Genomic DNA, 26,195 nt, shown 5'->3' on the forward strand with positions numbered 1-26,195 from the left:
AGGCTCAGCACAGGCCACGAAGAGGGAGAAAAAACAGAGAGAAAAGAACCTGCCCATGGCCCAGGAAGAGGGGCTGTCCTTGGAAAAGGGACACCCATGCTCTAAACATACATGCCAAGGGATGCTTAAGCATTTTGCATGAGAGAGCACACGGACTAAGGGTATAAACAAGCTAAGTCCCTTTGTGAAGTTGAGTAGTGTTCTAAACCGCCGAGCCTGCACATGCAACATCCCTGCTGGAATTTAGTTAATTTATTCAACGATGCAGAAAAAAGTATAGGACCCACCATCCCCAGGCTGTGCTGAATTGTCAAGGTTGACAGAATTTATATTGCACCAGGAAGGGAGCGACGCTTTTCAGGACTGAAGCTCCCAGTATACCTTTGTTTACTTCTTTTATTTAAACTGCCTTAATCCAACTCTTGAAATTATATACATTCTGATGGAAAGTAACTGACAAGGCTCACAACTGGCTGTGAGCCATGGCTATAGAGAACACAAAGGGCTGGACATGATCTTTGGTCTGAAGTGGTGACAGCATTCATTCAGCTGCTCTCCTGGCTGCCCAGATACAGACCTTAAAGCATCCCTTAAATATATCACTTAAAACTTCATGTCTTGGCACATCTCTGTATAACAATCAGTAGGTAGCTTTTAAAAGACACCTGTAGAAGATCCCAGAAGTTAGGCAGATGGGTTTGCCAAAACCCAAGCAACAGTAGTCATATACATAGTGTTTTATTGCTACTACTCAAAAGTTAGCCATAAAAATTTTAAATATTTAATCTGTAATAAAAATGGAGGTGGATGTGGGTTTTTTAAGGCAAATATAGTAGTACAGTTATGTCCTTTTAAATGAGACTTCAAAGTATGTGAGGTTGTTTTAGCCAAGCTTCACTTTTTCTCACTCAATTTTTACTCAGTTGCTGGCATGTTATCTCCCTCACTCATTTTGGATTATGTTATTTTCTCCTCAAAGTTTTAAGACTTATCAGCTCCTTTGCATTTATTGCATTTGAAAATGGGGCTGAAAAATGCATGGAATCCATACTATCTACTCTGCTGCAGAGTTTGTAATTTGTGACTCATGTGCCTATCTGCTGACTCCTTTTGGTAAGAGTCAGCTTTACCTTTGACTGAGAAACAGGACTGAGGAATTAAAGCAACTACAGAAAACCAAGCAAACCCAACAATCACTTGTTTGACAGACCATAATAATTTCTTGGTTGTTAAAATAAATAAATACCTGAGTTTCCAGAAAGGCCAAAAAACTGACAGCATTCTGGAATGGAAAGGTGATAGAGCACTAAATGAAAAGGTGGTAGAGAAAGAAGGACAGCCAAAAATGAGAGCAAATAGTTTCCAATCCCTTCAAAATAACAAATTTGTTTCTAATACTGCATTTCATGTTTTCACAGTAACATTATTCTAACAAACAGATGGTTCCTTGAGCCATAATTCTTTCTTTGAAACACAATTTGAGACACAAATCAACACGGCACAGTGGGGAAGACGCGATCACAATTTGGTTCCCTTTGGCAACATCCAACTTTGTGGCACATTACTCATCATTATGGGGTAAAGATGCACTATTGCCAACATCTGTACTTTTTACTGAAAATCCTGTAGTATTTACTGTTTCATCTATAAAAAGATGTTTCTTGGAACAAAGTAATTATGTGACAATCTTGTTTTTATACAAAAGCGCAGGCACTCACAAGTAGTAATGCTGAATGCTCAAATACAGCTAAAAATTAGTAACAACATATTTCTAGGGCCTAATATTCTCCTAAACTAACATGTAGGCTCTAGCATTGACTGTTTCTCAAGACTGTTTGGAGCTAGTGCCACAAAAATAATCAAAGAACAGGTAAGGCTACAAATACAGTCTCCCTGGGATGTTTTAGGTAGAAAAGGCCAAACTTGCAGGAAGTTATTACTTCACTAAGAACTTATGCAAAAGTTGTCTTTGGGCCAGTGTGATCCCTGAGTGAGAAAAGGTTCAACAACTCGGAGGACATGATCTCTGTTCTGCACTTCTGGAGAGCAATTATGCAAGGCAGTGGCTATTGCATCTGGGAATGGACCTCCAAACAGGTCTCACAGTTTTTTGTTAACACTATTTTCTTATCAAGAAAGATGAGGCGACATTCAGAGAGACAATCATCCTTTCAATACAAAGAATTACTTAATTTCCCTGACTCACTGGTAAAAACCAAAAAGCAGCAGCTGAAGTGGCAGACTTAACTGAGAAGTCGCAGTTCTCTTTTGAACATTGATTCAAATCATAAGCAAGCCAAAAAGTCCAGACCAAGCTGTAGATCAGATGCTGATCCCATCATGTGGACCACTCTCCTTTAATAGAAAAAGAACTGTGTTTTCCAGCACAAATCTTCACTATAGGCCCGTGATATAGACAAGGACTTGTAATATTACATTGGGTTTTGCTGCTGTTTAAAAAGTTTTTCAAACTCTTATGGCTTCATTTGTGATCTTGGACCTCTGAAGGGTAATAGGTTGGGAGAGTATCATTGCAGACCGACAGCTCCGAAGTTCCAAGCTTCAAGTGACCCTGCATTGGGTTGGACTCCCCCTCCAGCGCCATGCAGTTTACCAGTTGCAGTTCTTTGGTGAAGCAGAATTCAATCTGGCCAATTGTTTGTGCTTTTTCACCCTAGAAACACGAAGGGTAAGATAAGCCTCATGGGAAGGAGAAAATAAAGCAATTTTTCAGCTATATTGCCCTATCTATAGAATAGAGTACTATTTTTATATGTATTTACCAGATGAAAAATGCAAAGAAAAGTACAAGGGGCATCCACTCTGAACAGCTTACAGTACAAACTCTTACTCAGTACTGATATGGGACTTGTTTATCTAGTAAGCCTCGCTAGGAAATGCTGTGACACATTATCCTGGCCTTCAGTCATCTGCACAGGCCACAGAAGCTGTTCACCTCAATGATGAGCTCTGGCTGAACTCTGAGTATTGAAGAGTACATGTGACCAGAAATACACTTTTCATCAGCTCTTCACAGCAGGACACAAATTGAGGCAAATTAAATCCTCCATACATGAGAACAGAAACTAAATTTTGTAATAGCTTTTACACAAAAGTATACAGAACTAAGCCGTCAGAAGGAGCAGAAATGATTTTTGGGACTACAGGACAGGATAGGAAGAAAAATACTGACCACAAATAAAGCAGGCAGGCATGGATGCCTTTCATGTGGCAAAAAGATTAGAGGAAAATCCCCCCAAATGCTCAGGTCTAACAAAATGAGGAAAAAAATTTGGTTTGAAACAATTAAGCAGGACAAAAAGATATGTACAAGACAAAAGTAACTGTGGTGAGGGTTTTTTTATGTTTGTTTGGAATTTGTGTTGTTGGGGTGTTTGTTTATTTTGGGGGTCTTTTTAAAGAAAAGTAAGAAGAGAGAGCATGTCTAATCCATTTCAAACATCAAAGTACCTCCATCATGCACTTCAGGCATGGACAAGTCTAGAACTCTGAAAAAGGACCATCTTCAAATAACTGAGAATGTACTTTTTCATTTCTATTACTCAATACCATCAGCTGTTAAGTACAGGAGACCCAAGCTTGCTTTCATGTATTTGGAGCAATATCCCAAGTGTACTAAAAGAAGAGCAGAACTACAGTGAACAGAGCAAGAAACTGGGGTTTGTGTTAGCTCTGTATTTCTTTAATGTCAAAAGATGGGTGAGTGTACAACCCGCATTCAATTAATAATCCTTTGTTCCTTAAAGTAACTTTTAAACACGTTAAAAATATTGAAACCTATAGATTTTTGTCATGGAAAAAACAAAAAAAAAAGAATGAGTACAAAAACCTCAGAGTATTACTGAAGCAAGAGCTGACAACACACTCCAATAGCAACTGTATCTTAGCAAGTTTTCATAAACCGTTGCCCGTGTATGGGCAGTAACCCTGCCAAGAGTTCTGCAGTAAATCACCTTTAACAAGCTGAAATAAGAAGGAACCACTTATAAGAGTGAAAGCTAACCTTGTGGGGTTTGTTTTTTGCTTTATTTTTATGTAAGAGCAGAGTGACCTAGCTGAAAAAAAAAAAAAAAAAAAAAAAGGAAAGAAAGAGCTCTACAACCTACATATGCAGCTGTTCAGAATACTGCTTTGTTCCTTCAAAGGCACTTTTGGTTCAGATATGGTGACCTATACAGAACACTGTCTCTGTGTACCACCTTCCTTCTCTACTGCATGATGATGCACGGCACAATCATTGCAAGGAAAAGTAAAAAGACATGAAAATTTGAGATATGACTGGCTGAAAAAAAAAAAGACTACAGTGACCCTGAACCACAGTGAAGCTCAAAATAACTTTTTGTACCTCTTTAGGTATGGGCCTTCTGAAACAATAGGGACAAGCTTCTGAGCTGTTGTATTTCAGAAAGATTCTGTTCCCTGAGCAACTTCTTCATCCAGAACACAAGAGCCATGCCCAGTGGAGGGAAGGCAGCTGCTGACAGCAGTATCCTCACCAAGGCTGGCAGTCACTTGCTTCATTCAGCTCACTCTTGCTGGTTTTAGTAATCTGCCACGCAGTAATTAAAAAGTGCAAAGTGCCCAGCCACAGCAATACCCCCAGCATGGTGGTAACAGCATTCATGCAAGAGATGCAGGTTTAAATCTTTTAAGACAAAGAGACCTTTAAAACCCAAGTCCAAGAATCAAACAATACCTATATGCAAACAGCTGTATACACAAAAAACACCTAGACATAAGTTTCACCATAGTGCAGATTTTTCACTCTATTTTTGCTGTATTTTTGATAAAAAGTGCTCCTTAAAGAAAGGAAGGGTTTTTCCTGTTTGGTTTTTTTTTCCATTTTGGGAAGTTAGGGGAGTTTTTACCTCTTCTGGAGGAAGGCATTGGATCTTCGGTGTTACACCATAAAATGTTGTAAGAGCTTCCTTTATATCAGTCATCTGAAAAAATTAAAAAGCTTATAGAGATTAATAGGTCACAAGCACATCTTCCAACAGCTGCCACACCGGTTAAGCTGTCAAAAACTTTTATAAAAAGCACAACCTTAAAGAACTATACAATTTAAAAAAAATAATTTGTTCTACAGAAATTAGTTGACCCCTACTGACAAAAAAGTCCATGCATATGATTTTGTTTTATAGAAGACTGCCTCTTACCTTATAATATGAGCTGCCTGGCTTTATCCCAGCTTTCAAAAGACAACTGAAACAAAGATAAAACATTTTTCCATGTTTCCTGTGTGCAAACATACCTTCATAATCGTTAGGTAAAACAGATAATCTTAAGAACCTGTCAAGCATTACAGTGATGGGAGCGAGGGCAATTTGTCTTTCATTCTTTGCCAGCCTGGGAAAGGCCATTTTCTGAAAAAACACATCCCACCTAACTTGGCAGGGTCAGGAAGAACCCTTTCCCACACCTTAATCTGAGAAACTAGGATAGTTCAGTTTTCAGACAGAGCTAGGGGGAGTTTCAGAGTGCTCTGTTCAGTGCCAGGTAGGGCATGCAGTTTAATTGCTTCCTTTCCCCTGCTTGAGCCATTCCCCTGTGCTCCTGCCACTGCGGAGAGCACAGGGGCAGACCTGTGAGGGTGTTCCAGGCACCCTTATATTCACACACAGGATGGGCTTCCTGTGGTGGGAGACACAGCACACTGGGAGAGGGACACAGCATGTCAGTCAGGACTAATGTTACTGTCAGGGCAAAAACTGGTCCTAATAAGTATGTTTTGGAAGAGGAAAAGTTGGTCACATGAGAGAAATGAGGCAGTGGTCAAGAAGCTGTAGCCTGTGTACCCCTTCCTCAAGGTTCAGTCCTGCGAGGAGTCCACATTTCCAAGCTAACAAGACTCAGGACCTAACACATGACAAGTCTGCGAGTCCCAGCTTCTGTAAAAAGTGGGAATGGTCAGTGTCTTGCAGGATTTAATCCATAAATGCTGATAATGCTCAATCCTTCCCTTCCAAGGTCAGTTTTGGCACAAGGAAGATTTTGCCTAGCTGACTAAAGGACAAGCGGTTTTTCGCTGTCATTTTATGCTGGATATAAGGAGACCAATAAAATAGATGATGTCCTGTTAAATCTTACAGAAGGCTGCATGATGTCCTCTTTTTAATAATTTGCTTCTTGGAAACAATTTTTTTAATCACTGACATTTTTTCCTCATTTACGCAGAAATGATATACAATGAGAACACTTTCAGCCTTTTTTCTCTTCAGTAGAGATAACATGAATTATACTAATTTTCACAATACATAATAAGCTTTGAGCAATTAATTTGAACATGCTTCAGTCTCCATTCTTTTGCAGCATTGCACATGGTGATACAGAGTCACATCATCGGTCACTGCGCCATCTGTAAATGTTTTAGTCACACCATCACAGCTACTTAGGCAATTGAGTAGACATTGTTAATTTTAACATTACATATGACATGCTCAAACACTGTGTGTAGAAAAATCTGCTACAGTTTTAGAAGACATCTACAAAACGAAGGTGGGAGGGAAGAAAGACTTATTTCCATTGTATATATGCAAAATAAATGAGACTTTGTCTAGGAAATTGCTTGGACAGGATACTTGCAGAGCATAAATAGGATGAGCTGGTTTGGGGTTTCATTGAGTTTTTTTAAAGGTATGTTTCTTTGTATGAAACTATTTCCTCTCTCAGATACTGTCCTCTTATAGTCAACAAATCTATGTACAACACCCTCTCACCCACACCAAGCACTGATCAGGAAAGGACTCTAACCTTCTGGCATTCACCCGCAGCCAGAACACATGCATACAGCACTTGGGACAAGCCACAACAGTCTCATCAAGACTTGGAATCTGGAATGGACAGTGCTTTGGAACCATAAAGAAAAATCAGCCCCTAGGACAAAGCAAGAGTGTCACATCAGGGATGTCAGAAAGGACAGCAGAGGACTGCCTGCAGTGACTGAACCTTTCATAACCTCCTTGCTGTTGCCTCTCAACCTTTTCCCAGGACGTCCTGCATGATTTTTCTCTGCATCTTGTCCTTTCTCCTGAGCAGAGCACTGTCTTAAAAACAAGTGTTGGGGATCAGCAGGACTTAGAAGCTGGTAGAAGTTGAGGGTGGCGGGCGGTGTGTTTGTCACTTGATTTAGAACTTTACAGGTACCACAGCTGTTGGTATCAAGACACAGCCTGTAAAGCTTCTCAAAAATTTACTGGCTCACGCTGTCTTGAACAATGCTGCTAAGGGTGCTGCTGGCTTATCTGACTGGAGTGACCAGAGACCGATTCTCAGGGTAGCAACTCTTCCTCTGAACTTCAGTACTAAAAATAATTTACGCTAATTCTCATTTCCCCTCTACCATCAGATTTTTAGACTTTCATGTGAGGCTAGGTTTGAAACTTCTAGGAACTGTTTGAAACAAAACCCAGATCACTGAGCTCATTTTACATACCCATTGAGATCAACAAGGTGGTAGAGTTCTAAGGCTTTACCAAAGTATTTTTTCTGAGAATTAAGGACCTCAAGTGTGGCTGCACAAGTGCCATGTTTGTCCCACTCATGTTTCCTACAGGAGAAAAGCAAAATGCAAATTTTAGAACACAATATTTGCAGATATATGTGCTGCACAAGCTAGCTATTGTACTTCAATCTATCCAAAAGACTATACATGTGGAATAGGACACTGCATTCAAATTTACCACACACGTAATAAGTAAACCCAAGCAAGATCACTTCCACCATTTCAATTACAGCAACATCTATATATTCATGAAGTAAATAAGTATCATGCCCTTATGATACAATGTCCTTATGATACAATGTATTTACATAAAGATATTTGGAAGTCAGAATGCAAAGAATTTGCCTAGAAAATGACTATCTCTAAGCTTTTTGTAAGTTTTAGTGGAGCCTTTTGTGTTAAATGCACTTTCAAAGCCCTACATTTTTTCTGAACTCAGATTAAGACTTTTTTGGGTGAAACTGTGTAATTGCACATACTGCTAAGATTTTAGCAGATTCTTTTGTCAAACAGGACAAAAATTGGGAAAAAGACAAAAATGTTTTAATCAATTCCAAACTTCATTGAAAGACATTGAAAGCAGTATAATCTGTAGACACTGCCTGTGGATGTCTTGTTTTGTTCTTTTCAAATTTTCATGATCCACTTGTATTATATAGGTATCAGTTCAGCAGATGTACACAAAGATTATCAATCACAAACTCCTGCTATCCTGTGACCTTATGATGCCTTAAGTACATCATCAAAAAGCAAAGAGGAAGGACAACTACTATTCTCTTGAAAGCCTTGGAATTGTCCATTCACATTAAAAACTTCAGATTTTTCTTAAGGAACAAAACAAAACCAAACCAAACAAAATATAATAATCAAATCATGTTTGGATCTAGAGAAATAGCGCACTACTTCTGAACAGAGATTTAATAAAGCAGTTGTGGTGTCAGGAGATTTGAGGCAAGAGAGAAGATGCTTTACTGTAAGATTTTCACCGTATCTTCTCAAATTTAGCCTTGTAGAGAGTTCTCATCTTGGCTGTAACATTCAACACAACTGCATGTCAAATTAATTGTTTATTGCCTGTAAGAGTCCAGTTTCCATGGGCAGATTTCTCCACAAGGGATTTTAAATTACCAGTGAGAAAAGATGCCACAGTTTTAAAGTAAACAGAAGCTCCTTCAGGTGTAAGCTTAGCCAGAGATATAATTAGGTTGGATCAGAAGCAGACAATAGTCAGATCCAAAGGGCTACTGAAACAGCAGCGAGCTGGAGGCAAGGCTTTGCATGCAGGATGACAAATTTAATTCAGAGAATGCATGTGTGTACAACTAATGGTGAAGGGCTTGTCTTTTGAAGACTTTCAGTAGTACTTGTATCTAAGTGTCCTGCTCTTTCTAAAAGGAAGGCAGAAATAGAGAGCCAAAGATCTGCTGGCATTCAAGAAGCCTATTATTGTTCCCATGGAGTGGTTTGGTGCAGTCTGCACTGACAGTGCCCTTGCACCATCATCTGCAGCAAGCCAAGAATGCACCAGGCCCAAGTGTTTTAATCAGTCCTGCGAGCTTCCAGAATGGACAGAGACTTTAGTCTCCACAAAATATTTTTATCAAGACTTTAAGATGACACTCTTCACAGTGTTACTTTATTTTGCAGCACAGCCATGCAAAGAAAAAAAACAAAACAAAACAAAACAAAAACCAACCAACCAACCAAACCCCTGAAAACAGCTGCCAGTGTTTGTGAAGGCCTCCATTCTTCTGCACATACGAGCTTGGTGGCAGCACAGAGCTGCTGTCAGTAACTTCACTGAATAGAGAAGTGGCTGCCATGACAGAGTGCATTCTATTTTTCTAATTCCTCTTCTACGAGGAAGCCCAAAAGGAAGGCTCTCTCAAGGCCAGCAACACAGTGAAACTAGCTAGGGGAAGAGATCTGGAAGCTGCTTTTGCAGCTAGCTGTTACATCCCAGGAGTGCTACTGCTGCTCAGATTTAATGTGTCAACAACAGCTGTTTCTCCTCCCTGGGGACAAGGGGAGGAAACATTCTCTTATTTAAGTTTCACTTCTCTAAAACTTCTGCCATAGCCCTCTCTTCAACAGCTGTATTTTACAAGAAAACAGATCTAATACTGTAAATGAGACTGGCAAGACACACTGCTTCAGTGGCCTCCTGGACACTTCCTCCCATGCACAAAATCTCCCCTGAAGAACTACTCAGATGGATTTTTATAAAATAATACCCAAAATGCTTTTTAGGGCTTTTTTCTACTCACCAGAACTGGGTGCGATTCAGAGATGAATGAAGCACATCAGGCCAGTAGTGTCTCATGTCTAAGATAAGATCCTAAAAATACCACAATAAATAAATGCACCTACAGCATGGAAAAGCTATTTCTTATACAATCTACGTATATTGATAAATTTTCTACAACTGAAGCCTCATCTTTCAGTATCCATAACTGAAACATTAGTTAAAGAAAAATAAAAGGTCTTTTCCCCCCCATATTCTGAAAATGCTGTTGTTGGAGGTAACAGGTACACCTACCTAAATATCTGAATATACTAATACTGACACACTGCCTCAAAGCAAGACTTTCCTTCAACTGTCCCTGCAGAAGTTGTTCAATCATGCAGTGTTTCACATCTGTCAGCTCAAGTCTCTTATCCCTGTTTATAACACACAAATGAATTTTGCTGAATGAAATACGCTGGGGTTTTTTTTATACAGAAAAAGAACAAAAAAGGACTAATGGCCTAGGAAAAATCACACAGAAAACAGTACTGGGAACTCTTACTTTCTTCTTATTTTGCAGTATAAAATGTGAAGACAGAACGCCAACTGACTCAACCTTTTTCTTTTCACAGGTACTTTTTGCCACTGCAGATCCATCACCAGTGTGGTGGTGGACCTCTAGATTTTATTAAGGAAGATGTGGCCGAATGAGCCAAACTGCATGTTCACAAAATCAAGCAGGTACAGCTGCTAATGATCATAAGGATGACAACTTCAAACAGTACCAGAAGCACTTAAAGAATTTCAGGAGTCCTTAAAAGACCATACCTCTCAGTAAACATTAAGAGTGATATTATAAAATGCAGATTTTGAATATAGGCTGTGCAAAAGTAATTGCACTTAGCTCTGCCTGGTATGTCTGTTTTTGCTTTAAATACCTTGATCTCTGTGACATTGAAATGCCATGTCCTGTTACAGTCTTCAGCTCTGTCAGGCCTAGGGAAGCAAAATAAAATTGAAAAAAAAGATGTCTCTTAACTCACTACTGGTAAATAACATATCATTGGCCTGAATTTTAAATATGCAGGATTACAGCTGGAGATTTTACTTAAAAATGCAAGTAAACCATGAGAACTTACAGTGGTGTAGAAGTAAAAACTTCAAGACATTAATTATGGCCAAAAGATTTCTCATGAAGATTCAAAAGATGGCCAAAAGATTTTGTCATGATTTCTTTGTTTGGCCTTTCGGTCCCTTTCACTCTATGTAAAAGCCATTTGGGTGGCCAATGACTTGGAAGGGTCTTGCACATGATGTCCTTGGTGTCACTAATGGCAGTGACCTCCTAAACTGCTCCATTTTATGTTTCTGCAAGTATCACCACAATGCTCTCAGGGAATCAATACATAATGCTGTCCACTGTTCCAGGAGGCATAAAGTCCTGTACTGATTTTAACCTGTATTTGTCCAGAAAATTTTTGAATTACTGCCATTGGCACTAGTTGCAGTGAGTGGATTCCTTTGAAGCAAATTAGTTTTTCCTCTATTTTTTCAATATTTATGTGGAGATAACATATTAACAAATTCTTTTTACTCAGAGAGACAAAAAAAATAAGGGAAACAATAGTTCCCTTTGTGCTTGAGATTATTCCTGATCTTATGAGGAGATGTATAAATAAAATGCTTATGTGGCCAGAGGATTTCAACAGCTCATGAGATACAGATGTGTATTTCAGTTTTATGTCAGATCATAGGGTTTTAATTTTATTTCAAGGAGTCCTAAGAACAGACAGATTAAGATCTCCAAAAAAAACCCATGAAAACCCAACAAAACAAACAAAAAAAAACCCCAAACAAACAAGCCCCGACCCAACAAAACCAAATCACTAAACATCTTGGTAGAAAATTTGATTTTTCCTTTCCATGCTGAAATAAAAACACTCTGCGATCATACCACAATCCATGGATTGTCCAGTACATTGGCGGGTCATGACAGTCATTAGCATCCATCTGTAGGAAACAAAAACACAGAGTATTTTCTGCATGTATCCAGGAGTAAAGGTTTAAAGGCAAAAGTAAAACCTCATTCAGTGCTGGCCTGAGGTTCTACTGTGACATGCTAACTTTTACTTGCCAAATCAAGAACTGCTGAACTCCAGTTACTTGAAACTGTCATGGATTATGACACTTAAGGACCTACTGGCATTAAAATCTTGAAGCAGATCAGTGAAATCTGAACAGATAGTGTAAAGAGAAGACAAAAGGACAGGTTCTGAGGTAACAGGAAGTAGCCTGATCCACACTAAATGAACAGAGTTTTATCTACATTTATAATATTCCGGTTGGCAGCTCTCTGTATTTTTCGCACTACTACATCTTTTCAAGGAGGGCAGAGCCATTAAAATAAAAACATGCAAAGTAAACTATAATATTGGACAAGCACAAAACCCTTTTTAAGCATTCAGGACTAGCTTTATCATTGTATTAAAAGTGAAAAATACAAAGAAGAGATTAAATATATTGCTTATTCCAAGTAAAACAGACATGCTTTTTTGACTTGAAGAACAAGGGAATGGAAAGAAAAAGAAAGACTAAACACCTTCCTACAAAACCAGAAAAACAGAGGCTCCAATAAAAACTGTTGACAATACAAGAGAAATAGCCTACACTTTAATTACTGTTTAGAGCAGAGACATACCCCTGAAAAGAACAAACAAAAAAAAAACATGTCACACATCACAGAATACCATGACTGTATACTTAGCAATTACAGCTCTTTCAAACAAACACTTTTTTGCCATTAACTAACAACCTCCTCAGACGTTCTTTTCCCATAATAACAGCTTTCCTTTTTGGCTCAGCATTCTGTCTTAATTATGCCACAATGCCTTTTATGTGATGCCAGAGCAAGAGCAGAGTGTAGAGAAGAGCAGAGACAGGCCTGTAATCTCATTAATTGCCTACCACATGCCACAGGCCAGTAGCAGCCATCTGTAAGTTCTGCAAGACTGCCTTGTTCTGCGTCCATTTCCTTCCTTTCCTCTCTTGCCACCAACAATACAAGCAATTACACCCAGCAACAGCTTTTTTCCCTGAAAGGAGTATTTTGAGCAAACACACACTGCAAATGCCTAAACAACACTGCTCTGTCATGACACAAGCTCTGTGGAGCTGGAGGGGTTTGGCTACCTAGCCCAAAGTACAGCAAATTAATAGTCAACAGCTTGCTCAATTGAAGTGGCAACAAAAAGAGTGCAATTGTGCTCCTTATTCAATCTTTAGCTGCCGTTCTCAGACATGCTAATGCAACACCCAGAAGATTTTAGATCTGAAATGATGGCACTAACCTTCCTAGCAGTTTCTTCTATCTGTTTCATCAGACTCTTGGTGCTACCCTGTGTGCTGGCAGAACTGCGAGGTCAACGCAACCTACAACGCATTAGTTCACACTCTGCATGCTTTGACCAGCTTCAATCTCTTTTCTCATTCTAGCCTTAGTATCCTTCCAATGTTCATTTTAAATCAATACCATAAAAAATGCAAACGCTGGTCTACAAAGCTGGGTACCCCTGCTGGCTTGTGCTAAATCACTTCTTGTCAGCCTTCCTGCTTATCACAGACTGATTGCTGGAGGCGTAATTCAACCTCAGGCAACCACTGACTTGAAACAGAGGTAAAAATATTTATTTTCAAGTGGGCACTCTACCCCAAAAAGCCCTATATATCTAAATTAATTTGAAAAAGAAGCACTGTTTTCTTCTGTTTTAAAGCAAACTGATAATCAAACCAATCCAAATGAACCATACATGACCTATAAAACTGAGCAAAGTGCTGGTGAGGCTGTAGAGCACCTACCATGCTGAGAGGGAATGCTATAGCAGAGGGATTAGCCTACTTGTAACAGCAAGTCATTGCACAAACAGCATGTGCCAGAAGAATGGCAGCTTTTATCATCTCTGAAATGCCAAAAAGTGAAATAGCATCAATGTCTCACAGAAGTGTTACCTGTTGAGCTGCCCAAGTTACAAATCCCTTGGTACAGCAGGTGGCAAATGTGAGAGTAGCGCTACTGGATCACATACAGATACACCAAATTGAAATAAAAAATCAGCTTCTGGGAAGTGAAATATTTAACCCTGTTCTCCCTTCCAAACATCTTGCTTAAGTAGGTAATCTCTTTAATTAAGATAAACTATAAGTTATTTTGTAATGAAACATGGCAACTGCTAAGAAAAATTTGCTTTTCAAACTGGGAAGAGTTAACCTCTCCAATTTCCTCCCCTCAAACAGTGTGCAATTATTTCCCTTCCTCCTTCTCTCCACCCCTTGGAGTAAAACACATGAATAAATGAACCAAATTGAAAATAATTGGGAGGCAAATAAAACAAATTTCCTTCTTACTGAATACCTCTTTAGCAGGAGCTGATAGGTTAAAACCTTTCTGGAATATAAAGACCAACAAAACCATCTAAACCAGACCTCATTCACAGAAAACCTGTAGAAATTGTAGACATAGGTTAAGAGTTATGAGTCACATGGACATTGAGAAAAGCATTTATTTTGTCCCAGAACAGCATATGGCAAGAGCTGAAATGATTTTGACACACCTGGCTTAAAATGCAAAGAATTATATCTAAGGAACTTTTTGATCTCATGCTAGAATCACAATAACATATTGCCCTCACTTTAGTCACTTTAATTCTTTCTGTATTATGTGACTACTTCTATTTTTATCAAAAAAAGAAGGCAAAACCCTGTTTCTACTCTTCATTTAAGCCTCTGCTATAAAATTATTGCCAAAGCCAGAACTTCAGAATATTTTTAATCTCATATTAAAAATTTAAAATAATAAAAAAAAAAATCATCTGTTGCTTAATACAACATTCAAACTTGAATTCAGGCTGTTCTGTTCATTACTCTGTTCTATTGTCCTTTTTTTGACTCTTTCCTTTGATCAGCACATATGTGCAATAAAAGGCAGATGACAGCAGGTGCCATTTCTTTATTCCTGTTTCTAACAGGGAAGGAACTGAGTAACTTACAAATTTGCACTGGATTTTCCACATTTCACACAGACACACACAAAAAGCGAACCACAGAGAAAATTTTATCTTTTTGCAATCTCCAGGATGCAAAAGGTGAGATAATAGTTATCTTTTTAAGTCCTGGAATAAAAGATCTTCACAACTCAATAAAATGGGAGTAGTAAAGCCCCTCTTCTTGCCCGTGAGTTGCCCTTAAGTCACACTGATTCATTACTGAAAAACATGGCATGAATTAGCAACAGGCATAATTTTTCAAGGGAACATGAATTTCACAGTCCCTTGAGGTCTGTGAATATAGCTTAGATATCTTTGCATAAGACATAGTGACTTTAGGTCAATGATATGGTACTGGAATTTCTAATCACATTACAAGGAAGAAAATCTCTTTTCCTCCTTCACCCTTTTCACTGTGGTAGTCATAATTAGGTCCTGGGGTTATCACTGCCTCCATGATAACACTTTATTTTAATGGGTTGGTTTGGAAGATATGATTACAAAACACTTTGCCAATCACACTCAGTGATTAAAAAGCACCAGCTGAACACCTACTTTTTAAAGCCCAGGAAGAGCTGGGAGAGATGTATTCTCTAATTTCTGGCATGCTGATCTGTACTCTCTAAATTTTAAACAAGGCCTTCTGGGCCTTCAAAAGGCTAAAAAACTTTTCAAGCACAGATTTGCAAAACAGGTAGGAGTTTAAGATGCAGCTCATCCACACACCTCAAGAACACGCTATGTATGAAAGAGTCTATAATCAGATTCCTTTATATAGGAAGTATAAACTAAAAAGTGCTTTCAGAAAAAAAGTATCTCGCAGCTTTTTGCTGTAAATTATATGACTTTTGATGTTTCACAGCTTTTTCCCTTCAACATCAAGTCAACAGTTTTAAACTGACGGTTAACATTAAAAATATTTACAGCCTGAAAAACACCAGTTATCATATATAAATACACTGAACATGCAGAAGAACCTACCTACTTAAAAATACTTAAATTAATTCCTGAATTTAGGAACTCCTCTTGTGTAAAACAAGAAAGCTGTTATAGGAATACAGTTGAGATCTTGTTTCTTCATATGACTCGATGGGAAACTAGGAAAAACAAGTCATGGAATATGATTTTAATATCCCTTTTTCTGCAATTCTTTGAATGCTGCTGTCCACCTCTTACTACAGAATATCTTGAGAAATCAACAAAGTGCAAGGATGTCTACATTTTCTGATGCTCAGTACCTTCAATTACTCACTATGACTTCACTTGAAGGTTAAATTGTCTATTTATCAATTGCACTGCCCTGGAATTCAAAGGAGTAAACCTGTACAAATACACAGTGGGAAAACTGGTTGCTAGGGGTTTGTTTTTTAAATTTTGGGTTGTTTCATCTTTTTCCCCCCCAATTCTTCACATCTCATTCATGTAAGCAAGGGTTTGCAATGTTACTGACTTGTGCTAGGCACTACAAGCTCTTCAATACCACCATCTCTGCTTCAAGTCATTAACATTGATGTTTAATTAACAGAAAATAAGACAATTTGAATCAAATCTTTCCTTATTTCCATTCAAAAACAGGCAAACAAACAAAAAACAGAACAATGATCTTGGTCTTTGGTCTCAGTCAGTCATACACATCTGACTTTTGCTATTGATACTGCCCTCCACATTTAAGTAATCTAAAATACATCTACTTTTCCTCATATATTTAGGCAGCACATGACTTTTGTTGCTACTGCTTTTTTATCTATTACCAGAAAAATGAATGAGAAACAAAAAAGTACCTAAAACACAAAAAAAAAGATTCTAATGTTGTAAAAAAAAAAACCCTAAGAAACCTCTCTCACTGTAGAGAGATTTGGCTGAATCTGAAGCTATTTTATTATCCACAAGGTTCTTCAACCTTGTGTCAGTAAATCTGATCATATTTTTAACTTAACTAGATGTGAAGAGACCTTTGAGTACTTCCAGTATAGGAAAAGTGTTCTACTTATCACATGGTAGCAGATACTTAATAGTACCTCTCTTAGCTGTGCTTTGACAGATGTATGTTGGAAGGTTGGGTTCACTTTGGGTTCACACCCCTCAAATACAGAAAAAAAAAAAAAGCAGAAATACTCAGAGACACCTGCCACAACACCTTTACAGCTCTCCTTCCTGACTGAATCAGTATTTGATGCCATCAGAAATACTGGAGCAAACAATACAAAGCTAAAAAACTTATTGTGCAGGAGATAGTTCTACTACTGATCTGTCATCAGTCCAACAAGGCAGGCAAGTCTTCCGACAGAGTCTGGTGAAAGTCTAGGACTAAGTTTATAACTAATATGTCACAAATTCTGCAACAAGCTTAGTGTACAGTACACCCTACACTGACAACTCCATCTGTAACACACCACACTTTTTATTGTTATGGCTGCTCTGCATTGCAGGGGAAAGAGCAAAAGTTCCATTAAGATCACAAAAAGCCTTTATAAAGGCATAAACAAGATTAAATACCTAATGGGCTTTACTCAATCTGTTTTCACACATTTATTATCCAATGCTATCTTTTTAGGATAAAAGAGAAACACAAAAATCTCACCTTACATACAGTCACTGGCCAATGATGAGCAAAATACAGCTTTTTCCAAGGATGAGGGTGGATGTCACTGGAGAGAGACAGACAAATTTATTTTCCTTCAGGCATTTTAAAAAAAAGAACACCTTCAGGCACACGTTCTAAACTAACAAGTCAGAGAGAAGAAATACACTTCAAAACCTGTTAATATCCCCAATGTTAAACAAATTTTCCTTCTGGCACCTTATCTCCCTATATACTTCCAATTTCTTCAGTATGGAAAAAACACTTTGTTCTGTTCTATATTTAGGAGAGCACTTACTGGCATGCTTTTAAATTTTTTTTTTTTTAATAAAGGCGTCTTTGTTTAAGATGTTAAGAATCTTCTCATTCTTCTTGATAAGCATATTATCTGGGGAAAAAAAAAAAAAAGGCATGCAACCTTCTCAGAACTGTAACTACTCTTCTAAAAAAGAAAGACCACAATCACTCACAAACCATGTAGTTTACACTGTAGGATATGCAACTGGATCTTGCAAGTGTCTCCAAACTTTTTGATTAAAAAAAAATCAGAATAAAAAGTAAAGTACAAACTACAAATCTCAAAAATTCTGACTTTCTCAGTTCATAGGTATTTAATTCAAACAGTACATTTTTAAATTATTATTAAAATTTAAGTAATTTTTAAACATTTAAAAAGTGAACGAACTATGACAAAGTCTTAAGGTTACCTATGGAAGAATTTAAAGTATATTCCATATTTAACAAGAACACACCTATTTCAAAGCCTTTAAGAATAAGAGATTTGTAACTCACAGATCCATCAGTACCATCTTATAAATATGCAGACAGGAAAAAAAAAAAAAAACCCTCAAAAATTTGGTCGAGAAGTGTTGGAAGCCTCTCTCACATCATTTCTCTAGAGGCCTTTTCCAACAGCTTGGAGCAGACCTAATCTGGTTAAAGTAGAAGTAAATAAAAAACCTGTTGCATCAGACACTACAGCAGATATATTTAGTTATTAAACAACCAGACAAAGTAATTAAATAGAACAGCAAACGGGAAAAAATAAACAGAATTGTAAATTATTTAAACTGACAGCATTATGTGCAGAACTGTCAAAATAAATTGGTATTCTCTGGAAGCTAATAGCCACTTGTCAGTCATTAGTTCTTGCTAGAGGATATATTACTTAAAAAAAAAAAAAAAGAAAAAAAAAAGAAAAAAAAAAAAAAGAATAAAAGACAAAGCTAATTCTTCTCAACCTAGCTTCTGTGTTATATCACACCTCAGTTTTTTTCTTCTAGTTTTTCTACTCTGCTATGGCCACATTTTCTCTTAAGTAGTCACATGTATCTGTGGTTTTCTATATCATTTAGGAGAATAGCTCTGGAATGTACCAGGCACAGCCACAATGAAAACTATTATACTTTTATAGAGGTCTTTACTGCAGCTGTAGAAACCTAAATCCTGGGAATTGCCCTATATTGCAGAGCAGTTAATTTCCTTGGTTTTAAAAAGTCCTTACTTAGAAATGATCTTTCATTAGACCTTTCATCTGTATTTGAAATAGCAGCTGAACTTCTGCAATGTCAGTCATACCAAAAAAAGTTCTCCTAGAACACACTTTTTGGCTAAAGATAGGTCACAAAACTGTACTTACTAAACAGAGCAAGTTAAGCTCAGAACTGAAATCCAAGGAAAGCCATTTTCAATACCTATGCAGCTTCAGAGACATCCCCCCTTCTCCAGACCTGAGTTAGTCTGCTCTGTGCAGCTCAGCAATGCCCCTCTAGAGCTGACTCCTTGCCAAGATGGCAGAGCCTAAATCCTGGGGATTGAAGAAACAGCGCAGTGTCTAAGATACCCATCACCTGCAACCTAGGCACTGAAAGACGTTCAGCACTGAACTGAGCACCCCTAACCATTCTCTTGCCAAAGCACTGAAAGGAAGCAGAAAAGTTTACTTCCTCATATAATGCAACAGGAATTTCAGTTTTGACCGCAGATGGGTGTGATTTCTCCCATGGCCCATTGGGAAGCTCAGATTTTGCCAAGGTGCAACAACCACCAAAAGATGGTGCAGCAATCTGACACAACCTCAGTTGGGATGTCATATAAAAAAGAATTCTATATTGTCAGAACTGAGAAAATAGCAAGGGAAAAAAAAAAAAAGATAAATAATAAAAGTAAACAATGCAGCAAGTTAGTGCTGTTCACACCTCAGGGATGACTCCAGATTTTTTGCTATAAGTTACAAAATAATTTCAGTTTTTGTCATTACTATATCACAACTCTAAATGATTCATCAACAGCAAGATTATAAAAGTTTTAAGTGCAACAAATGGAATTTAAGTTTCCCCTCTTTCTTCATGCTGACATATGTAAAGGTTTCCTCAGGCATGATCCCTGCTTCTCCAGCTATTGTAGATGCCTTATTACCAATCACCTAAGGGAAGAACAACAGATCAAAAATAGTACACAGGAACAAATTTACATTAGAAGTTATCCCATTCTGATCTGCACTTAAGAATGAGTTGTCAGACATTTCATTTAAAACCACAACTTACCTTTGAGTAACTGTATCTGAAGTACACCAACAACACAATGCCAAGGAAAACCAACACAGAATCCCATAGTGCAGCTCTGCAGGTTTCATCTTGTTATCCAAACAGCTGTAAAAAGGTGTTGAAAGAAGAAATCTGTAACCTACCCAACACACTTAAAATGCAAAAAACCACTGTCAGAAACAGCAGGTAATGGTAACTCTAGATTAGATTTACAACCATGGGTAAAATGGGGATCTCTTTCAGGGCTGTGCCTGATTCCCCAGCTTGTATGGTAATTTCCATAAGCTAATGCCATCAAGGATGAGATCACCATTTCCTATTTCTTCTTTACTTGCACATGGCTGCAACAGAGCCACCTTCCAATTATCAGAAATATATAAATCTTTTACACAACTATACTTTATGTAATTGAAGATTCTACTTGTAGTCAGCTCAAATGCCTAAAGTGATTCATTAAAGAAACTTTGAACTTAACATTGGATATTCATGTTGGATTGGCCAAGGCTGATATTGGAAACTCACAGGAAGCCAAGTATGATGTCCAAAGATGAAATTCTATCTAAATGCCAACTGACTACTAAACTAATGTTTAAAAAAAATGTTGCTAAAACCACATGAGTTTCTGTTCTTGTTAAAAACCTGAGATAGCTTCTATGAAACCATGCACAATTTGCCTAATACTTCACGGACCTTAGAAGTCAGGAGATTAAAAAAAAAAAAACAATTCATCCTTCACAAATAGGACTTTCACTTGGCACAGGCCAAAAATCTCAACTGTCTCCCAAATCCACCAATCATTTCACAATTCAAATTCTGCCTTCTAGAAAGGGATGTGCAAGCACACATTTACATGCAAGTTATTAAAGCCTCATGAAACCCACTTTCCAACTTTTTCAAAATGATAAGCCTATACCACAAGACACTGTGTGTAACCTAGGTGACCTTTCTAAGATCGCTCACTACACAAGTCATATTTTTTTCTCTGAAGGTTTTTTTTTAAATCCATCCTTACAACAGTCAAGTAAAGCCTGTTCTGACACCAGTGAAGACATGGCTGATTCAGCCATTAGACTGAGAAAACTCAGTGTAATTCATATTCACAGCTCATTATAAAGAAGAGCCCATTTCCCCACAGTTGTGTGGTTCTGGACCCAGCCTGCAGAACCCCGCTGTTCCGCAAATGCTGTGCCAGAGCTGAAGTACAAAGGAGGGAGCCTCCCTGCTTGCAAAATGTGTGGGGATTTCAAAACTGGTGAGGGGCTTGGGCAACAACAGCAACTGTTAACCAGCTAAATTTGTCACAAGGTCTTGCTAAATTGTGAGGAAGCTAACACTTAATACATTCTTTTATTTCATACATTAATGCCTCTCTAATTTGTCATTATCAAGGTACTTGGCCTAACAGAAGACATAGTAAGATAAATATTAGTTGTCAACTTGTTATTTCCTGATCTAGTTTCTTAAAAAGACACCAAAAAGAATTTCACTCACCAGTAAAATAAAATAATAATAAATTTTTAAAAAAATCGTTTGGAGAGTGCTACTTGTGTAGAAAAACAAACAATAATGTAGATCTTTAGCAAAATCTAGCTAAAGCAAGACATATGCTGTATTAAAGAAATTGATATAGTCATACAGTATATATTAAAAAAATCTCAAATAAGTAATTAACTGCTGGATAGCCAATTTCCCCAAGAAATCTGCACCTTAAGTGATCTCCAGTCTCATCATTTGAATAACAGGAATTAATGATGTGAGATTCTGCTTTACAGACCTGCTTAATGATTTCATCTTCTATTATTTTCAACTGAAAACCAACCAAGCAAGACTACTTTTCTGCATGAAAGAGTACTTACCCAAGACAAAACACTGAGAGATGTAAAGAGTTAAGATTCATGTAAAATTCTGCCCTACCTACAAAAAGCAGGAAGTACCACTTAAAAGATAGTAATATCACACATCACCAAAAAAAGCTGCATTCTACAAAGGTGTGGAAAAAACACCTTAAGGAAGTCGATTATGAAAGAAAAATAACTCAGTAAGCGTTACAGCATTTCTTTTGATGTAAATTGGTAGGCAGAAAGCAGCTTTTCTTTTTCAGTGACTAAGTTGCAAAAAAAAGCATCAAGGCGATTTTCTCCTTTCTACTGGACTCTTACGCTTGATCAAGTGACGACCAACGACCAGGAACAGAGGAGGCTTCAAAAAATGCTGCTATCAGAGCAGCAGAAGATACTGATTCATTCTACACATTGTTCTGAACCCTGGAACCAGAACATAGGGCAACAAAGACAGCGAGCAGGTTTGAAAGCCCCCAGTCTGTAACTTTCACTTTTTTCCACTGATAAACAATACAAAAACTCACTCTAAGGATTTAGCTCAGAAGACAACCTTGCAGCTATCACAACACTATCATGACACATTGAGTGATTTATTCAAGCTGACCTTTTATTTGTCCGGGACACTGACGGAGGCAGCTGAAAAGTGCATCCATCTCACCTTAAAGGCACCTGATTGATGTGCATTTGAGGAAATACATGCACCCAAATGAAAACTGTATTAACAACTAAGATGCATAAAGCACATTCATTTTTAATAAAAACGGCTTCTGTTTACTTACTAAAAATTACACTACATTACGAATTTCGCAAATACAAAAAAGAACAGATTTAACAAATCTTACATCTTACAAACTCTTCTCTAATAAGAAACTTGGATTTCATATTATGAAAGTTAGTTACAAAAAAAAGGTCATTATGTTCCAAAAGATTTCATAACGCAGAAAACTTAAAACTTCAAAATGAAACCTGCACATGTGAATTATTACTTGAAACTCAGCTATCAACTCATTTTCATTATGGATAAAATTCCAAAGTGCAAGAACAGCTTTTGGAGAACTCTTGGTTTACTATATCTAGAAAAGGAATGCAAAACACATGCTTCTGTGTGTGTTTCTGTGTGTGTGTTCGTAACCTGGGAGGGCAAGGTCACTTTCAGTTACCTTAGCATTGTTCCACACTGTTTTCAAAATTACCTGCCCAGGCTTATCAAAGACTAGAGGGGACTTGTAATAAACACTGAGGAAACCCTCCTTTAACACATTCTCTACAATTTGAATTCTAATATACCATTCTTGAGGGGACTGCTGATGTAGCACATGCTTCTCTTGGGCATTAGCAATTAGTCACCTCCTATTTTACTATCTTATTTTCTTTATGTTTTGCTTTTAACAATTAGCTTGACTAGCCAGCCCAACATTAATATAAATTTTCCTGCTCTACAGTTTAGTCCAGCATGTAAAATCAGAAGATGCTGCCGAAGAGCGCTCAAGCATCAGCACGAGATACCAGCGGTTATGACATAGCATGCACGCAGCTAAATGCTGGCAACAATGTCCAGAGGTAAGATCTAGGATAGTTAGCCTGGCATCTAAAGCCACAAAAACGAACACTCAAGGCTTTGGTAGCATCCCTAACAAGTCAGCATGCACACAAACGAGTGCATCTGCCACAACGAGTAAGACAAGCGAAGTCACAGCACTGTATCCAGAAACATTAATTTAATCTATAACAACGCTCCTAGCTCTGGCAGCTTTTGCCTGCACTGTCCACTCCCAGCTACCCACGCATCCCAATGCCGAGTGCCGGCCCGAGTAACTACAAAAAGCTCTTTGAAGGCTTTGCAGCGGCAATACTCAGGCCCACCGCCACGGCACGATTTCGGCAGTACCCCACAGCGCTCGGTGCGATGCAGGGCTCTCGCCGCCGAGGCTGAGCGGTGCCGGGCTGAGCCCGCAGGGGCAGCGCTCAGCCCCGCCGGCTGCCCGGGCAAGCGCCGAGCAAGGCAGCACCTCGCCCTCACCGCACGCCAGCCAACACACGGCTCCGCTCTAGCACCGATGGAACTCCGACTGCAGAAAGCCTTTACTGCGGACAAACAATCATTACAAAGGCGTCTGCACAAACTGTAAAGAACGCAAATCACCCAAGCACCGGAAGCGGGAGGACTCCAGGCGACAGCAGGATACCAGAGCTGATGTAAACTGTGGGGAAAACAAACAAACAAACCCGAACAAACCACTATGAACAGTTTTCCGGCCACCGGGAAATGCTGCCATTTATTTGGCTGACTTTCGATTTGCTACTGATGTTATTTAAAGCATAAAGAAGTGAAAGCTAACACAATCTGAGTGCGTCCCAGGCCTGCAAATCCCACCTTTGCAGTTCGCGCAACCGAGAAATCTCAGCGGCAGAGAGCCACTCCCCCAGGCAGAAAAGCCTACTCAGAAACACCCCGGACGAGCCGAACCGCAGCTGCCTCCTGCCCGGCTGCCACCGCGGGAGCGCGGCCCCACGGCGGGCAGGGGGGGCAAGAGGGAGCCGAGGGAGGCCGGAGAAGGGACACCCTCACCTCCGACCTCCGCTGCCTCGGGTTCAGCCCTCACCACACCTCGGCACGCTGCGCGCAGCCCCCCGCCCTCGTTACCTTCCGCCCGCTCCCCGGCGCTGCCCGCAGGAGCTGCCCCGCGCCCGCCCCTCTCCCCAGGCCCGCGCACGGCCCCGCCCCGGAGGGCGGCACCGCCGCTCGGCACGGCGGCTTCCCGGGCGACGGCGGCTGCTGGGGACGCACGGACTCGGGGCGCGGTGGTCACACGGCATCCCCGCTGCCCCCCTGGAGCATCCCCGCGGCCAGTCGGACACCGCGGGAGCAGGCTCTTGTGAGCGCCGGGCTGCGGTGGAAGTAATTTATGTGGATCGTTTGGCTCGTCCTGCTGTTTGTTTGTTTGGTGGTTTTTTTTTTTTGTTTGTTTGTTTGTTTTTTGTTTTGTTTTTCTTCTTTAGCATATTCAAGGATTTCGTTATATTGGTTTCATACTTAGCATTTGCGCGGCACAGAGGTCTTCTGGAGTGCGATGGGGACTCTAAATAGGAGACTACTGACTAATGCAAACCCAGGAGCTGACACAGGCGTCTGTGGTGTGCTCCTCCAAATAGAGAAGATTGAAAAGGTAACAGCTCGTGTTTGGAAGCAGTAGGAAGTTTCTGAGGAAGGAGCCCCAAGGGATGAGTCAGGACTTGGTTCAGTATTTTCTCAGTGATATGTTACACTATGAAACATATTTTGACCCCTCCTTCTCTGCCGACGCATGAGTCATAAATAAAAAGTGTGATTTGAACTACAGGGGGTATGTTACAACCATCCTACATTACGCACTTAAGAAATGTGTGGGCAGATCTGCTTCCACAAGCAAAACAACATTTGTTTTAAACAGATGAATTACAGTCTTTGTAATAAGGTCTTTGTTCAACATCTCAGTTTTATTAGCTGGTAAAAAAAAAATAATTATGTTTACGCATTTACATGGTAGGAAGGAAGATGAGACAAAACTAATCTCTTTGCCTACCTTTCTGTGGAAACGTGAAAATGTGCTGGATGGAATGAGTGATCCATCTGTTGTCTAAGAGGTATCAAAAGTTTCAGAAATTTTCTCGAAGACTTAAAAATAGTGAAGCTCTCCATATCCTTGTAAGCCGTTCAGCTCATCCTGTGGCTTGAGGACATCAGGGCTCCGTGTGGCACTGAAGTCTTAGTCACTGCCCATTAGATCAGCAGATAAGCACAGCGAGTTGTTCTCTCGGACTGATTTTATCTTTGCAGACGAGGGGTGAGAGCACTGGGCTCTACTGCACGTACTCTCCAGCCTGCCGGGCCCTGTGCTCTGGTGCTACTCTTGTTTGAGAGGCAACAGGGATTTGCTCTCTCAGGGTGCTGACAATGACAAGTTTCCCATTAGGGTGGTTACAAAGATATCCAAAGCTACTCAGAAATAGTGTAGGCCTTTCATATATCAGGACAAAGAAGCCACATTTTTATTATAATATCATAAAATACTGCATGTTAATGGAGGCTGTTATTTAAAAGAATGTTTTTGTGAACTATGCAAAGATAGACAATGGAAAGCTACGTTGCATAACCAACTCTTTTTGACTTTCTGTTTAATATTTATCTGTCTACTATGATCTTTTGTTTCTCTATTGTCTTTTATCTCCTAATCGCTGCCTATTAGCACTCGTGATGCAAAGAAAAAATGAGGAAATGTCAGAATATTTGAAAAGTTTCTTTTAAATTTCATGAGAATTATATTCTCCTCAAAAAAATCTGAACAAATGTGATAGTACCCTAGATTTCTATATGTTTATATGCTGAAATGTGTAGCCTGAGAAAACACAACCCAAAATGAGTTGAAAAGCTTCAAAAGAATACATTTTTCCAGCTT

The 26,195-nt window shown here is 39.0% G+C and overlaps 1 protein-coding gene across 4 annotated transcripts; it reads right to left on the bottom strand.

Annotated features, from left to right (window-relative positions):
- Positions 1–235: 235 nt before the first annotated feature.
- On the bottom strand, positions 236–24,460 carry RNASET2 (ribonuclease T2). 4 transcript variants are annotated; one of them, XM_040059912.1, is made up of 10 exons: positions 24,404–24,460; positions 19,919–20,023; positions 17,373–17,439; positions 11,707–11,762; positions 10,691–10,748; positions 9,793–9,863; positions 7,457–7,570; positions 5,181–5,226; positions 4,890–4,964; positions 236–2,674 (listed from the first exon to the last, which is right to left on the bottom strand). In XM_040059912.1, exons 2-10 carry the CDS (start codon positions 20,005–20,007, stop codon positions 2,483–2,485), a joined length of 768 nt encoding a protein of 255 aa, XP_039915846.1. In that variant the 5' UTR covers positions 20,008–20,023; positions 24,404–24,460; the 3' UTR covers positions 236–2,482. The 4 variants fall into 4 exon arrangements, with proteins under 4 accessions (XP_039915846.1, XP_039915847.1, XP_039915848.1 ...); XM_040059913.2 differs by lacking the exon at positions 24,404–24,460 and adding an exon at positions 24,329–24,363; XM_040059914.2 differs by lacking the exon at positions 24,404–24,460 and adding an exon at positions 24,134–24,317.
- Positions 24,461–26,195: the final 1,735 nt, after the last annotated feature.

This window comes from Hirundo rustica, chromosome 3, assembly GCF_015227805.2.
Source record: "Hirundo rustica isolate bHirRus1 chromosome 3, bHirRus1.pri.v3, whole genome shotgun sequence".
NCBI classification, from domain to species: domain Eukaryota; kingdom Metazoa; phylum Chordata; class Aves; order Passeriformes; family Hirundinidae; genus Hirundo; species Hirundo rustica.